The sequence below is a fragment of the Nicotiana tabacum genome, chromosome 19 (assembly GCF_000715075.1).
Source record: "Nicotiana tabacum cultivar K326 chromosome 19, ASM71507v2, whole genome shotgun sequence".
In the NCBI taxonomy this organism is placed as follows: domain Eukaryota; kingdom Viridiplantae; phylum Streptophyta; class Magnoliopsida; order Solanales; family Solanaceae; genus Nicotiana; species Nicotiana tabacum.
In genome coordinates, this window is record NC_134098.1 from 123,985,401 (window position 1) to 124,000,093 (window position 14,693).

A 14,693-nucleotide genomic window follows, 5' to 3' on the forward strand; every position below is an offset into this window, starting at 1 on the left:
TTAACTAGCTTGTATTTGATTGAGAGTTAGATTTTATGCTTAGTTTGAGTCTTGAATGGTGTATAAAAAAAATATTCTTCTACTAAGTATTTGGTAAATTTTGATTTAACTTAAATAGATGTTGCTATTTTCTTATCCCTTTTTTTTATAGTTGTATCTTGAAATTTTTAAATAGATTTTTATGAGATTTTTCTAGGTTGAGATGTCGTATGTTGAAGTTTATTCATGGACATATTTTTTTTCTTTTTGCTAGTTTATTTTGTTAAAAGAATATTTAAATTTATAAGTATTACATTAGTGTTTATAAGTAGCATCCTCCTAGGGGATTGCTACAGATTTGGTGTCATACTTTTTGCCACATCTAGCCTTCCATCATTCCCACAAGACAATCATAGGGGTGATCTGTAAGAGTAATCAGTGCGCATGATTCTTGGTAGGAATGGACTACCCGTGATTAAGGATAGAGAGGATGTTTTTGCCTCTAGTCTTGAAGCCTAAGGGAGAAGAAATATAATTCCAAACACTAAAGGTCATATTACTGGTTGTAAAAATATGGTTCAAAGATTCAATTTTAGGAGCTCTACAGCAAATACAATTGGGTAGTAAAGCAACACCAAATCTCTTAAGTGTGTTAGCAAAGGGAAACTTTTTATAAATAATTCTGCAGATATTGAAAAGTAGTTCCTTTATCCATACCTTGGACATCATAGGCGTGAGTTCTCTTTTTTGTCTTAGGAGATGGAAGGCAGAAGCACATGTGAAGTTTTCTTAGACATTAGGGGTCCAAATAGCCCTGTCTTTGCAATGTTGCTGGCCTATATCCACCTGAAAAATTTTGCTTAAGATATATTTATTGACAATGTCTTATAATTTCTTCATATCCCAGCCTTAGTTGTGGATAAATTCACAAACTCTTGCATTGCCAGGTTTCTGAGTGTGGTTGCTATGTATGTTGATAGGACCTGCGGGGGTCTATTTTTCCCATCAAAACAAGTTGGTGCCTTCATGGATCTTCCAGAAAATGTGAGAATCAATTATATCTCTAGTGCGCTCATTAAGTTCCTCTAGGAATTGGAGTCATTAGGAACAGAATTTTTGGATAGTGGATTAGATCTAGGGCAATATTTTATATTGAGGAACCTGGTCCATAAATTATTTTCGACCCTAAATCTTCACCATCTCTTAGCATCAAATGAGTTGCAAATGTCTTGAAACTTCTTGAAACCAACTCCCCATTCATTGTGGAGGTAGCTCAAGTTTTCCCAGGAGCTCCAATGATAGCTATTTTGCCTTCCTTTTCTCCCAAGAAGAAGTTAGAGAGATACATTTTAATTTGACTAATAATAGCTTTTGGTGGTACCATAACATCAAGTAGGTAGAGAGTGGGACTGCAGGATATGTTTGATAATGATAGCCCTACCCCCAAATGACAGTAAGTTCCTTTTGCCAACTATCTGCTTTATTAAGCACCTTAGAGGCGAGATAAAAAAAAGTATAAGTTCTTCTTTCTGCCAATATAGATTAGGCAGCCTAGATAAGTGAAGAAAAATTTTACTTGTTTGAATCCTGTCCATCTTTTGATCCTAATGTTCACCCTTCGATTTCTTGAGTTTTGAGTGAGAAAGAAACTTTTATCTCTATTAACTTCCTGCCCCAAAGCATATTGATAGTCATTGAGGACCTCCATGATGAGTTTGATAGAATTCCTATCTCCTGAGGAGGAGAGAACCAAGTCATCAGCATAGCTCAAGTGATTGATCTTGGGGCCACTAGTGCTCATAGATAAGCCAATGAATTGGCTATTCTCATGGAGTTTATTTAGTGCTCTGGTCAGTGCTTCAGAATCCAAAATAAAGAGAGAGGGGGATATGGGGTCCCCTTGTTTTAAATCTCTGGAATATTTTAAAAAGCCGTATCTTGTACCATTGATTAGGATAGAGTACCAGTTGTCAGCAAGAAGCCTGTAGATCATATCAATCACAACCTCATAGAAGTTCAGTTTTCTAAGCACAACTGTAAGGAAGCTCCAAGATAATTTATCATAGGCTTTGGACATATCGAGTTTAATAATAATGTTGCCCCTAGTTATTCTTACGAATATCATGGACAATCTTTTGGGCCAGAAGGATGTTCTCAGTAATGATCTTGCCCTTGACAAAACCTGTTTGGTTATCAGAGATGAGTTTGGGGAGTAGTTGGGATAATTTGGTAGATAAGAGTTTGGAGATAATCTTGTTGGATACATTGCACAAACTAATAGGTCTGAGCTGGTCTAAGGTGGAAGGTGAGGATACTTTTGGAATTAGAACGAGGTTTGTGTGAGAGAAGTATTTAGTAAGACTGGTCCCGGAGAAGTAAGGTTGAACAAATTGGCATATCTCATTTTTAATAATATTCAGGGTAGCTTGATAAAAGTGCACATTAAACCCATCAGGCCCAACGGTACTATTAGGATCAATGGAGAAGACAACATTCCTTATCTCTTTTTCATCTGGCAATTCATACATGTATCTGTTGTCTTCATCTATAATAAGTGAGTCCACGCATTGTAAAATAAATAGATCATTATCGTTGGGGCTGTGCTCAAAGAGTTTAGAGAAGTGGTCCACAACAACATTAGAGATGGCCTTATTACCCTCAATCCATCCTCCATTGGCATCTTTAATTTTGTGTATATGAGCTTTCCTTCTTTTCTCTTTCACTACACTATAGAAATATTTAGTGTTGGCATCTCCTTCCTCTACCCATTTGATTCTTGCTTTCTGTTTGAAAATGGACTCTTGAATCTTTAGCCATCTGGTGTATTCAGTATGGGCCTTACTAAGAGTCTGCCTGTTATTATTAGTGTCGTTAGCATCATAGATTTCCTCTAATCGGTAGATATCAGTCTTTAATTTTTTAACTATTTCAAAAACATCACCAATGGTATCTTTGGACCAGTTGCTTAGGCCTTTAGAAACAATTAAGCTTCTGTTGTAAGACCCAAAGGTAGTTGCCCTGAATGTCAATATTTTAGATTTCCTCAACTGTAGAGAGATAGTCACTTTGAGAGGTCCAAAAATTGAGAAACCTAAAGTACCTGGTGAATTCAGCATTATCATTTCCAGCTTTGAAAATCATAAGGCTATGGTCAGATCCAGTCTTGCCTCTGTGGTAGACCGTATTAGAATGAAAAAGATCTGACTAGTCTTCATTAATCATGACCCTATCCAGCCTCTCGCTTATTTTATTTCTTCTGCACCTGCCATTGCACTAGGTGAAAGGATAGCCATTGAAGCCTAAATCGCACATCTCGCAATCCTCCATGCATGAAAGAAAATCTCTGCTCTCATTTAGGGTGTAAGGTGCACGACCTTTCTTTTCATCAGCATTCGTAATAACATTGAAGTCTCCTAGAATAGTCCGTGGTCCGTTGATGCAATGATGGACAGACCTGATTTTGCGCCAAAGTTTCCTTCTTTTTTTAATAGTAGATTTAGCATAGACCCATGTTATCCAGAATTTATTTCCATTGTGATTGGCCTCCAGAGTAATCTGTTGCAAACTATTGCTGATGATAGTGCAATTAGTGTTATTCCTCCACATACACCAAATTTTGCTATTTATTGAAAGCGGCATGATCAAAGCCCATAATATTCTTGTAATGCTAACTGATTTGCAACCAAGAATGATTCATGTAACACCACAAAATCAATTTTGTGCATCCTGATCAATTTGGCCAATCTTATGCTCGCTCCTTTGGATTTCACTCCCCTTATGTTCCAGTTAATAATGTTAATCATTAAAATATTTTGGGGGTTTGCAAGACACCTTCTTTGAAGTATATAGCTATATTGCAACAGTATACTGTTATAGTATACAATATACTATAACATGTAATAATATGCAATATACTGCAACAATATGTTGTAATAGTATATAATATACCATAATAGTATACTTTGACTGCTATTTTATTGAATGATTTAGGTGTTATTGTGCCAAGCTAAAGTCATGGTTATAGTAACATTATTGTTATAGTATACAGTAATAAATAAGTTATTTTTAATTTTTCCAACTAGGTCCTTGCAAATATTTTCTTAAATAAATTTTTTGATAGAGTTCCATGAAAATAATATTCATTGTATAAGAAGCATGTGTTTGGAGATATAAAATAGTAATATACCTATTTGGTATATTTATATGCAGTTTTGGTATACTATTGTGGCAAGTTTTTCACATTAACATTAACTACTAATATGCCACTTTATTATACTAATGAAAAAGATCTACAGAAAAAGAAATGAGAAAAGGTAAGACAAAAATATATTATACTCCCTCCGTTTTAACTTATGTGAACTCATTTAACTGGGCACAGAGTTTAAGAAAAGAGAGAAGATTTTTGAACTTGTGGTGCAAAATGAGGCGCATATATATTTTTATGGCTACAAATCATTGCATAAAGGTAAATTATTTTCAAATAGGGAAATAAGTAATTCTTTTTGGCACATACTAAAAAAGAAAATAGGTTCACATAAATTGAAACGGAGGGAGTATCAATATCGGTTATCTTTTTATTATTGCATAGGAAAAAAAGAAGAATAAAGAAAAGGAGCAAAAAAAGTGAATAAAATCAGATTATGCAGAAAAAGGAAATAAAAGGAAAAAAGATTTAAATGAAATTAGAAAAGGATCAAGAAATAAAAAAAATAAACAAAAGAGAAAAATGAGCCAAAATTGAGCATGGAATCAGATTATGGTTGAAAAAACAATATGATTGGAAAATAAACATAAAAGGAGAAAAAAAAAAAAGCAAAGAATAAAGAAAAACGAGAAAAAAGAAAAGGAGAAAAAAGAGACAATTACTATGATGGGTATGAAGGGTAATTAGTTTGATGATAGAACAGTAAATGGTTAGGCAATAGGGGTGGGTTATCGGGCAGACCGAGCGTATAATTACGTTTAACGGTTCGACTTATCGGTTATCGGATTATAAATGTAGTAATCCGCTAGCCATCCAATAAGACAATGGGCGGATTGATATCGGATTAACGATTATCGGGCGGTTATTGGGCGGTTTATCGTCTAAACCAAATAATTTTTTTGGGTATAATATTGAAATGAATTCTTTTTTATGGGTGATTTTGTTGACTGACTTCTTGTACGCATCCTAACAGACTTGATGAGCCGGATAGAATTGAAAATTCGGGTGAAAAAGTTATAAATTGGAATTGATATCGAGTCTTAGGAGTTCTTACTACTTCAAGATCCATAGGAAAGTCTGAATATAAAAATTCTTAACGGGTTAACGGTTTATCCGATAAGAAAATTGAGTAATCCGCCCCAAACCGTTAAGCCATTAATTATAAAATCTCAATCCGTTCGTCATCCATTACCCTAATAATTCGATACCAATAAGTCATCGGTTCGATTCGGTTAACGATTTCGATTTGATTTTAAACAACCCTAGCAGGCAAGAGTAATTAGTTTGATTTTTATTGGTAAAACTATAAAACTCCTATATAGCCTCTATTGAAACCCAATTTCTAATTTTGCGTAGTAGATAGGGAACCTAGTTAATAACCAAGGAATATGTAAGGCTAGTTCACGAATGACAAATCGCATTCTATAAATGGAATTATAAATTTGCTATCGGAAATAGCATAAATGTGATGTATAAGTGGCGTACAAAAGAGGCATGCGATTTATCGTAAGTTGCATTTACTAAATATTTCTGGTTCACTTTTACTTATTCAATAATTTAAAAATATATTTTTATTTTTAGTATATCAAGAGAAAATAATTTCTATTTTTCTGTTATACCCATAATATTAATTACTTTTAGTATGCAAAGTCAGTGAACGTATCACAATGCATTTTCAAATACTATTTATATAAGTAGCAATTAGTAAGTCGCGTGAATAATTTATGCGTGATTTATATGCGGGAAGCAAGCAATCAGAAAGGAGAAAAGCGATAGCTAAACAGAGTAACAATTGGCATACTTCAGTCGATGCCGGAGTAAATGTCGGCCAATCTCCCAATTCCTCTCAACACCACCTCAATTCCCGCCGTCAGAGATAACCTCTTCGCCGCCGTAGACCTCGGCACCAACTCCTTCAAGCTCCTCATAGTTCGCGCCGACCCTTCCACCGGCCGTTTCCTCACCCTCGATCGGTTTAAGGAAAGAGTACTCCTCGGCCTTGATACTACCACCACCACTACCTCCGCCACTATCTCCACTGCCTCCCAGCTACGCGCCACGACAGCACTTCGAAAGTTTCAGAATCTTCTTCAGTCCCATCGCGTTCCTCCCTCCCATTCCCGCCTCGTAGCCACTTCAGCTGTTCGAGAAGCTTCCAATCAATCGCAATTCCTTAACACGATCCATGAAATCCTAGGCCTGCAAGTTGACGTACTCTCCGGTCTCGAAGAGGCCCGCCTTATATACCAAGGTATACTTCAATTTCATCCTGTTCATGACCGTACAGTTCTTACAATTGACATAGGAGGTGGCTCTACCGAGTTCGTAATTGGCAAAGAGGGCAACATTCTGTTCTCCATTTCACTAGCGTTGGGGCATGTCACTTTAACTCAAAAATTTCCTGAAATTACAGAAATGCGGGAAAATATTAAGGGTATAATCCGAGCCTCGGGTTTGAGCGAGAAGGTTAAGCATTACGATATTAATAAAGTGATTGGTTCATCAGGGACGATTAGGAATATTGAAAAGGCTATTTTCCATGGCTATGCAAGTAAGATGGAGGGAAATGTGGGCATATTTGAGGAAAATAGGAGGGATTGGAGTTTTACAATGGAAGAATTGAGGGGATTAGTGAAGAGGTTGAGCGAGGAAGAGAGAAGAGTTGGGGGGATGGTTCAAAGGCAGAGTTTTTTCAAGAAGAGATCAGAATTTATTGTGGCAGGGGCAGTTTTATTGGAGGAGATATTTAAGGAACTTAAGATTGAGGAGATGGAGGTTTCTGTATATGCATTAGGGGAGGGTGTGATTGCAGAGAAGTTAGGGGAAGTTTTTAATCATTATGATCCGAGGGTGAATGCAAGGTGGAGGTCTGTAGTGAGGCTCGCGACAAGGTTTAATAACAAGCAGCGCATGAAATCTGCTGCATTGTGCTATAGTGTTGCGAAGGTATTTGATAATTCGGAATGGGAAACAATAAGAAGTTCACCATCTCTTGTTCCATATTTTTAGGGCGGAAATACTGTTTTGAGATGATTTTCTTAATGTTCTTGATGTAGGAGATATTTGATGGTTTGAGAAAATGGTATGAATCGGGCAATGGTTCTGATGGATTCGTTGTATGCTTGGAGGATAAAGATCTTGAGTATCTTGAGGCAGCTTGTTTGCTTCACAAAATCGGTCTTTATGTTGGTAAAAAGGGCTACCATAAGCAGTCTTACCATATTATAATGGTATGTGTTTATTTCTCTACTCAGAAGATTCAGATAAATTTCTGTGCCATTGCATGTGCAGGAGTTTAGGTAACTTTTGTTCATGTAATGCTGCAACCATAAAGTGACAAAAAGATTTGATTGGTGTATTTGCGTGCAAGAGTTTCAATGAATAGCATTGCATAATTAAAGCTGTGTCATGGCCTGTTTGGTTTTATATTTTTGAAAATGATTTTGATTTAGAATAGTGATAATTAGATAATTCAATAAATAAGTTTCGGTAAGATGATAGTCATTTTTGAGAAATGCGATTTTTTAAACAGTAACGGAACATTAATTGATTATAAAAGAGAATTAATTAGACATACTGATTAAATCGGGTGAACTAATCCAAACCAAACAGGCCCTAGTTTCTCATATTAAAGATAGAGATATACAACAACAACAACAACAAGTCCAGTGAAATCCCACAAGTGAGGTCTGGGGAGGGTGAAGTGTACGCAGACCTTACCCCTACCTAACGAAGGTAGAGAGGTTGTTTCCGAAAGACCCTCGGCTCAAAAGAAGTGAAAATGAAGCAATAAACAGACAGTAGCTAAAGATAGAGATATAGAGGGATAGATATTCTGAGGCATCTGTCTGTCATTGATTGATGATTAAGTTATCTGGATTCAGCTGATTCAGTCCTCTTATCTACCTTGAGAAAGAGTTATTGGGAGCATTCCCATGTAATTTATTATGACAAGCTTAACTTACTGTGCAGAATGGTGACCATCTGCATGGTTATAATGATGAAGAGGTTAAGGTATGGTGTCTCCCTTATTTACTCAGAATAAGATTCAGATTGAAAACTGATGGCATTTTCGTCAGCTTCCAGTTAATAGCTTTACTTGTGCGGCACCATAGAAAGAAACTTCTCAAGTGTGATCATGTTGTGCTTGAGGAATTGACAGAAGAGGTATCATATTGTGTTTTGACCAAGAGCTATCTTAATTTTTTGTGATATAGAGACTTCTACACTCTCTAACTGCATTATGGGTGTGTATCTGGCATGCGTAAGTTCAGTTTTTAGCAAGTTTTGTTAACTTTGAAGAATCTGCTCTAAGTACCAACACCCCCGAATATGTTCAACTTTTAGCAATTTTTTCAATATATTTTGTAGATATGCACGGAATACCGACACCCATGTCAGTAAATTGACATGAATAAGACAAATGCAGATAACATGTTAGCATAGATGGAAGCTCTTATGTTTGTTTAACCCTTATCTTTCTACCTTAGATGAGATGGAAATCCAGAATTCTTTGTGCAATTCTACGTGTATCTGCTGCAATAGAACAACTTCAGCTGGTCAACATCGACAATGCGGAATTCTCACATACCTGCGAAGGATTTAAATTGGTATATAACCTTTACAGTCATCCTTATGTTTCTCTTCCTTATATCTTCTAGGAACCCATGTGATTCTGTTCAGTTGATCTCTTGTGGTACAACTTCTTAATGCTATAGAAGGAGGCAAAAATGGTTCTGACATTTCATCATGTGTTATATCTTCTGGCCGATCTGATATTTTCCTCACAGAGGCAACAAGTCCCATTGTCATCTGAAGATACATGATATGTTTTGGGTCGTTCATTCACATTTGCTGCTTTAATGCTTGTGATAGATCATACCAGCTTTTTGCTTGTTAGACAACAATCGCAATTCTCAAAAATTACGCGAGGTGGAATTTTCCTTCTGAAGGCTAATTTTTATTTTATTATCAAGTGATGAATAACTGTTGTTGAGGACATATTGGTTCAGACAATTAGACTATTTGACACATTTGCTCTACTTTATTTTGGTAAACTATGGTATAAAGAAAAGAAGAGAACATTATCATCAGCGTCCTGGTTACAAAGATTGGCACAAAATAAATTCTAAATGCATAGATGCTTCTAATCAATTGGACTCAAAAACACTAATAGTCTGTTTGGCCAAGCTGGAAAAATCAGCTTATTTTCAGAAGTGTTTTTTTCAAAAGTGCTTTTCAAAAAAGTACTTTTGGAGAAAAGCAGTTTGTGTTTGACTAATCAATTTGAGAAGCACTTTCGAATAATAATTTGTGTTTGGCCAAGCTTTTCAAAAAGTGCTTTTAAGTGTCAAATTACAAATAAAGACACGAAAAGATTTGCTTAATAGTTAATATTATCTAAGTAGATAAATAATTACAAATATTTATTATTAAAGATAACAATTAAGTTTTTTATTTTATTTAAGTAAAATATAAAATAAAATTGAAAAGTACTTTATTCTTTCAAGATAATTTAAATATATCAAAAAATCATTCAATAAATATGAAAGTTCATCCCAAAAGTCATTTTATATTACTTATTAGTTTAAACTAAGGTTATTTTGGTATATATAATATTTTGCAAGGGGTATTTTTGGTAGGAAGAAAAGTCAAAACTGCTTCTGCTTCCCTTCTAGGGAGAAGCTACTTTTTTTTACTTCTTCAAAACTGCTTCTGCTTCTAGCCAAAAGCACTTTTTTCCCCCAAAAAAAGCTTGGCCAAACGCCTCAAATTGACGAAAAAAGCACTTTTTTGAAAGAAAAAAAAAACACTTTTGGCTTGGGGAGAAGCTTGGCCAAACAGGCTATAATATTGACTACTTCCAATTTGTCTAGGATGAAAAGTGTGACCTACTCCCAAGCACCTCTGATTTTAGCTAATTAAAGACACAGGTTTAACCTCAGCAATCTAAGAATTAGCTCAGCTGCATGGAAGTTTTTCTCCAGGTGCTGCAACCCTTATGTATTCATGTAAATAAATTTGACCAATATTAGATAATCAAATTGTTTGTAGAAGTAAATGCATACTTCTTTTCCTGACAATGCATACTTAAAAGTTTAAGCATTTGCATTGTCACGTCATTTACGCCATGAATGTTGTAGGTGCTTGAAGCAGGAAATTTGCCCTCCCCTGATAATGTGCTGCCATCAGTGAAAGACTTTGAGGCAGAGCTTGGTAAAGAGTTGGAACACTTCAGAATGGTAATGAGCAGTTATGCTATGCCAGCATACTTTTTCTGCAGCCTATGCCAAAATTCTTTGATGGAATCTTGGCATATATTCCTTGTTTTTTTTCCGCTTTTCAATAGATCATCATGCCATATATTCATTTATATCACATGTTATACATTTTATTAGGTGTTCCAGGAAAGATTGTCAATTGCTGTCACTTCAAGCACTTCACCATAATCTGGAAGAGATGTTAGGAATGGTGAGATACTTTTTTGGTTTACTAATAAATCTCTAATGTATGTTGTATGCACACTCATAAAACACATAATATACACATAGATATAGACAGAGACACAGACAGACACAGACACATACACGGATACTTCAACTGTTACAAGCAACGGTTATTACAGTATTCTTGTGAATAGTTGCTGGATGGAGAGAGAAAGCATTGTTGCCTACTTCCGAGCAAGGGAGTTGGAATATAATGTACTTATATTTTATTTTTGTAACTCTTTTACTTAAGTTTAATTTTCTTATGTAATCTTAGAAATCTATGTTCTGGTTATTATCAGTTTTAACTTAAGCAGTATACATATAGAATAGCACGCCTCTCCTCTCCTGTGTTCTTGCTCTGTTATAGCGGTTAAAATAAGTTAATTATAAAGTGGAGAACAATGGATTGTTCAGAACAAGAGCTTGGTCTGATTTCTGATTTCCTTTCTGACAGTAAGTTTGTTTTACTTATTTTTTCCTTTTCCTTTCGATAAGCTTGATTTGACTCTAAAACAGCAACATCAATTTTGCTGATGCATTTGTCCCTAAAACTCAAGGGTTGATGTCTTAAGTTTGTTTTATGGATTCTCAAATATTGTGCTTCACAGAAGCAGAACTAAAAACGGGAAAAAACTGAGTTTTCCTATTTATCAGTTTTTATTTTCAGGTCAAATTGTTGAAAACAAAGCGTAGGCCGTATGTTGCTACTATGCATTACGTATGAAAGTGATACACGAGAGGATAGCTATCTCAAAATATGAAATACAGCCTCGACTGACTATTTCTATTGTCTGATGAATTCAGAATATGCCGAAAGAGTGAAATCTGGATAAAGTGCAAGTGAAGTTAGTCAAAAGTAACAACAACAAAAAACCCAGTGTATCTCACAAATAGGGGTTCTGGGGAGGGTATTATGCACGCAGCCTTATCCTTACTTTATGCAAGTAGAGAGCTGTTTCCGGCAGATCGTTGGCTCCTAGCAAGCATGCAACAGTATAGAGAAAAAAATACAGTAGTGTAAAAGTCAGAAAATCATTAACACCAGCTAGAAAGTAGAGCAACCAACACAAGAAATTAAAGATAAAGACAGGAAAGCGGAAGAGTCTTTTGACCATCCAAAATAACCAAATCCTGATAGGACGTCCCGAGTAGTAGAATCCTAAGCTTGGCCCTGGCTAAACTTTCAAATCTTAGGGGTAGTTTGGTACGCAGTTTAAATTATTTCAGGATTATAGTCATGAGATTATAATTTTTAGGCTAATTTATCTCACCTGGAAGGTGGGTTCAAGTGGGATAGAGTAATACCAAGTTTGATGGGATAAGGTGGGATATTCAGAATTAAGTTTGGGACTAAGTTCATACTATGTTTGGTTGATGATATAAATTTGTCCCAGGATAAATTTATACCGTCAATCAAAAATAGTATAAATTTAGTAGTATCACATTTTATCCCATCTTATTTGGCATACCAAACGATCCCTAGCGTCATAATGCTTTTTGAATTCTCCTGGCCATTATGTTAATGCAATGAATTTTTTAAGGAAAAATGTACATGTTGGACGAATAAAAGGATTCAACTATTTAGTAGAACCATGTTTAATTTTAAAAAATCTGTGTTTAAGGTTAACTTCATAATATAATAGAACACATAATTATTCGTAATTATACGAGGGTGTTTGGGAAGCTTATAACTAGCTTTCAAGTTATTTTCGGCTTATCTATATGTCCGGTAAAATTAAAAGTATTTATAAGCTAAAATAAGTCAAAATTCATAAGTTGGTCGCCCCAACTTATTATTTTTTAGCTTATAAGCACTTAAGGTTTGACCAAAACTTTTATTAATCTAATCCATATACTACTTGTGTAAAAATCTCAGAAGTATTGAAATCATTCTACTATTATCTCCTACAAGTTTACTATATAAATTGATATTCATTTTTATTTTTTTTGTTGGTAAATAAGCAATTTTATTACCAACTAAGAGAATACAGCTCAAGAAGAAAAAGCAGAAAACATCAAACTGGACTACCCCAGGTTTGCTCTCCGACTCTACTCAGTTCACCCTGTCAAATAGCCTAAAATCTTTATAAGACAGGATAAAAGTTCATATTATTTATTTTGTTGTTCAGCTTCTTGTACATACTAGTTCTCACAAAGACCTCCTGGATGATTATCTTGATAATTTATGTAGGTTGTCTTCTTTTGCTCTGAAACACCACTAAATTCCTTTCTTGCCATATGTGGCTGCTGCACTCTTCTCTCTATGATTACTTTCAAGCCATTGTATTTCCTCAATCCACTCCATAACATTCCTTGATATACCTTGCCATTCCAATATCTTCCCCCAAATAAAAGTAGATACAATACATCTGAAGAATAGATGTTCAATACTTTCCAATGCTGCCTGACACAAAAGACATGTATGATCCACCACCATTCCCCAGTGAGCTAGCCGATCCTTTGTATATAACCTTCCATGAGCCACCATAGTAACTATGAACAGCCATTTAAGAGATCCCGTGTTGTTGCATATTAATCTTCTCCAGCTAACCTTTATGTACTCTCCAAGCATCTTTAGATACATCTGTTTGATTGAAAATGAGCTTAGATTCATCAAATCTTCTTTGGTCATACCAGCTTCCTCAATATATTGCTTAGCTTTAAAAACTTTTTGTATCATCCAACAAGCTTGCTTGGGAAATTTATCCCACATCGAGTCTTCTTTCCCATAGTATATATGAATCCACTTCACCCATAAGATATTTTTCTTCTTACTCAACTTCCATAGTAGCTTACACATAGCCGCTTTGTTCCATAGGTGAATGTTCAGAAGATTTAGTCCTCCTGTACTCTTTGGTAGACATAGTTTATCCCAGGCTCGTAATGCCTTTTTGGAAGCCTCCATGTTTCCTGTCCATAGAAAGGTTCTTGTAACGACCCGACTTGTCGTTTTGAGAATTAACGTTTCGTTCAGCGACTTAAGATCCTGAGTAACTTTGTAACATGTATTATGACCCGCGTGTATTGTCGAGTTTGATTTTCGGAAGATTCAAAATTTAATTGAAAGAACAATTCTTATTTTTGAAGTTTAAATGAAAATAGTTGACCGGAGTTTGAATTTTGAGCCAACGACTCCGGAATGGGATTTTGATGGTGTCAATAGCTTCGTATAGTGATTTCAAACTTAGACATATGTCCGGATTTAGATTTGAAAGTCCGTAGGACAATTCGACGCATTTTGGTAAAAGTTGTAAAATAGAAGATTTTTAGAAAGTTTGACCAGGAGTTGACTTTATTGATATCGGGGTCGAAATTCGATTCCGAAAATTGGAATAGATCCATTATGTCATTTATGATTCGTGTGCAAAATTTGGGGTCATTCCTGATAGATTTGATATGTTTCGGCACAAGTTATAGAATTTGGAAATTTCATAAACTCATAAGTTTGATTTGAGGTGTGATTCGTAGTTTCGATATTGTTTGATGTGATTTGATGCCTCGACTAAGTTCGTGTCGTATTTTAGGACTTGTTGGTATATTTGGTTGGGGTCCCGTAGGCCTCGGGTGTGTTTCAGGTGTGTTATCAGATCATTTTGGGCTACTTTGGATGCTGGTTTTCTGATATCTGGTTTTTTTCTTCGCGTTCGCAAGGAGCCTCTCGTGTTCGCGAAGAAGGATCTGGCTTCTGGGATTTTGTTCTTCGCGTTCGCGAAGAGGCGCTCGCGTTCGTGAAGAAGGAATTCATATTGTCCGTCACCCGATTTCGGAAGCTTATATCTTGCAATCTATATAGAATTTGGAGATGATCCAAAAATGAAAGTTGTAGCTTTTTGTGTCTAGGTTTTAGCAAATCAAATTGTTTGGTATTTAGATTTGTGTACAAAAAGATATGGTCTGGGAAGAGTTTGAAAATCGTGAAGAAGAAATGTTTGTGTCTAGGTTTTAGCAAATCAAATTGTTTGGTATTTAGATTTGTGTACAAAAAGATATGGTGGATAAATCACAGGTTGTCTGGGAAGAGT

At 35.4% G+C, this 14,693-nt stretch overlaps 2 protein-coding genes across 11 annotated transcripts; one reads left to right on the plus strand and one right to left on the minus strand.

Annotated features, from left to right (window-relative positions):
• The first annotated feature begins 5,894 nt into the window (after positions 1-5,894).
• LOC107825727 (uncharacterized) lies at positions 5,895-10,987 on the plus strand. 10 transcript variants are annotated; one of them, XM_075238534.1, is made up of 9 exons: positions 5,895-7,129; positions 7,240-7,413; positions 8,156-8,197; positions 8,270-8,350; positions 8,674-8,793; positions 9,059-9,115; positions 10,327-10,425; positions 10,582-10,654; positions 10,735-10,987. In XM_075238534.1, the coding sequence occupies exons 1-8, from the start codon at positions 6,005-6,007 to the stop codon at positions 10,630-10,632; spliced, it is 1,749 nt and encodes a 582-aa protein (XP_075094635.1). In that variant the 5' UTR covers positions 5,895-6,004; the 3' UTR covers positions 10,633-10,654; positions 10,735-10,987. The 10 variants fall into 10 exon arrangements, 9 of the variants coding, with proteins under 9 accessions (XP_075094635.1, XP_016508117.1, XP_016508119.1 ...); XM_016652631.2 differs by having other exon boundaries at positions 8,156-8,350; XM_016652633.2 differs by having other exon boundaries at positions 10,582-10,987.
• A 1,902-nt stretch (positions 10,988-12,889) lies between these two features.
• LOC142173708 (uncharacterized) lies at positions 12,890-13,576 on the minus strand. The gene has a single exon (XM_075239334.1). It carries the CDS (start codon positions 13,574-13,576, stop codon positions 12,890-12,892), a length of 687 nt encoding a protein of 228 aa, XP_075095435.1.
• Positions 13,577-14,693: the final 1,117 nt, after the last annotated feature.